The 1,949-nt window shown below is 42.0% G+C and overlaps 1 protein-coding gene across 1 annotated transcript in view; it reads left to right on the top strand.

The window, feature by feature from the left end:
* gba3 (glucosidase, beta, acid 3) overlaps positions 1-1,949 on the top strand; it is a 10,039-nt gene that overhangs the window by 2,685 nt on the left and 5,405 nt on the right. The window contains exon 4 of the mRNA XM_080860049.1: positions 3-110. Within this exon, the coding sequence (XP_080716175.1) occupies positions 3-110 (108 nt within the window). The remainder of the gene's footprint in view (positions 1-2; positions 111-1,949) is intronic.

Below are 1,949 nucleotides of genomic sequence, written 5' to 3'. Positions count from 1 at the left end.
GCCATGAGGGACAGGGTGGGGGATGACCGACTGCCCCGCTTCGCTCCGCATGAGCCCAGCGTCCTGGGAACGGCCGACTTCTTCGCCCTGAACTACTACACCTCCCGCAGGTGTGTGTGAGTGTGTGTGTGTGTGTGTGATCGGTGTGAGTGTGTGTGAGTGTGTGTGAGTGTGTTTGTGTGCTAGGTCTGAACGATTTGGGAAAATAATCTAATTGCGATTTTTCCCCAAAATATTGTGATTGCGATTTAATATGCGTTTTTTTTTTCAATTTTATCCTCTTTTTTTTTTTTTCAACAAAACATAATGAATGATTTTAAATATGACCAACACAATATTAGATACATTTAGTGAAAAATATTGCTTCCCACATTTTACATTTTTATTTAACTGCTCATTACAGACACAAATCGCTTTGTCACTGTGCATTTAAGTCATTTAAACAAAGTCATTGTAAGTATAAACATAAGGCATGCACTTTTTAAAGTGCCATTATGCAGTAATTGTACTTCAGGGTTAGGATTAGCAGTTTTACCTTAAAATAACAGCTTTAAAAAAATTGGGGCGCTACAATGACTTTTAATATGGAGAATCGCCTCCGTGCCATTGCCATACCAAGGGTCCGTAGGCGTATTATTATGGAGGTTTGCCTGAAGCCGTCCGTTTTTTACTGTTTGCCGAACTAGTAAGTAGCTTATTTGCCGTCTTGTGATCCACTTGCTTGATGTTTGACTGTGTTAGGACAGTTGTGACTAACTAGTTTGGCATCGTGTGTGCCAATTATAGTGTCAAAGTAAGCACATTTGAAGAGATTTCGCTAGTTTGAGCCACTAGCATCTCGTTAGCGATTAGCAATTGATCCATTCTGCTGCTTTAAACACTGTGTGCAAAATGTACCATCCTATGTCTCAGACCATGTTGTAATCGCGGACGTTGCGGTTAGAAAATCGTGTATGCAATTAATCGTTCAGCCCTAGTGTGTGTTACCTTGATGTGTGTGTGTGTGTGTGTGTGTGTGTGTGAACTACTACACCTCCCGCGTGTGTGTGTGTGTGTGTGTGTGTGTGTGTGTGTGTGTGTGTGTTAGAGCATGGCAACCCGACCGAAGCCCGACGGGCCTGGTCGGAACCCGCCGGGCCGGGCTCGAGAAAAAAAAATGAATATCATATCGGACTCTGGTCGGGCTCGATGCAAACATACAGCGTGAAAATTATAATTTTTTTAAAGTAATTGAATAAGCATAAATGAAAATGTTGAGATTATTCGTTCGAGATATTTTTTTACATTGCGGTTGCTGCCTGGATCAAAATTCACGAATACATTGATTGTTCTTTTATGGCCGGAAATGGTAAGCCTACGTAGCTGTATTCAAAATGCAAACAGAGCGGGAGTTACCATTGACAGTCTTAGTTTGGATGCCCACTCCGCCAGCCGATTCAGAACGGAATGGAAGCCGAGCCAACTTGCTGGGTAGCCGAACTACATTGCTTTCTTAATAATATCCAAAATTATTAGTTGTCAGTGAAAATGGTGTATGCCTTCTAGTCAAGGCATTCGCCAAAGGAACACATTCGCAGTAGCCTAGCCTATGGGCTTACAAGAAGATCATGGATAGCAGTGAGAAGATGCACACAGACGCTACCAAGTCGAACAATACAAGGTAGGGGCAGAGGTTTACTTAAATCATGCGTCAGACGTGGCATCATTTTGATATCATGTCCTTCACATAGGTTCTTAATTGTTGTCAGTTGTTAGTTATTAGTCTCTGTCTGGCTAACCGAAAGAAACAAAACGCATTTTTCAAGTAGGCTATGCAAACCTTTTTAGCTGGTGGTAGCCCAATTTATGACAGGGCTGCTGAAGTTATTTCTAACGTTGCAACTCACTAATATGTTCTCGAATTGACTGCTGGTCTTGCTGACATTGTACAGTAGCTGCCTGTCTTTGCA

This window comes from Sprattus sprattus (assembly GCF_963457725.1).
Source record: "Sprattus sprattus genome assembly, chromosome: 21".
Taxonomy (NCBI): Eukaryota; Metazoa; Chordata; class Actinopteri; order Clupeiformes; family Clupeidae; genus Sprattus; species Sprattus sprattus.
The sequence above is the reverse complement of the archived record's forward strand: the minus strand, read 5'-3'. Positions and strand labels throughout refer to the sequence as shown.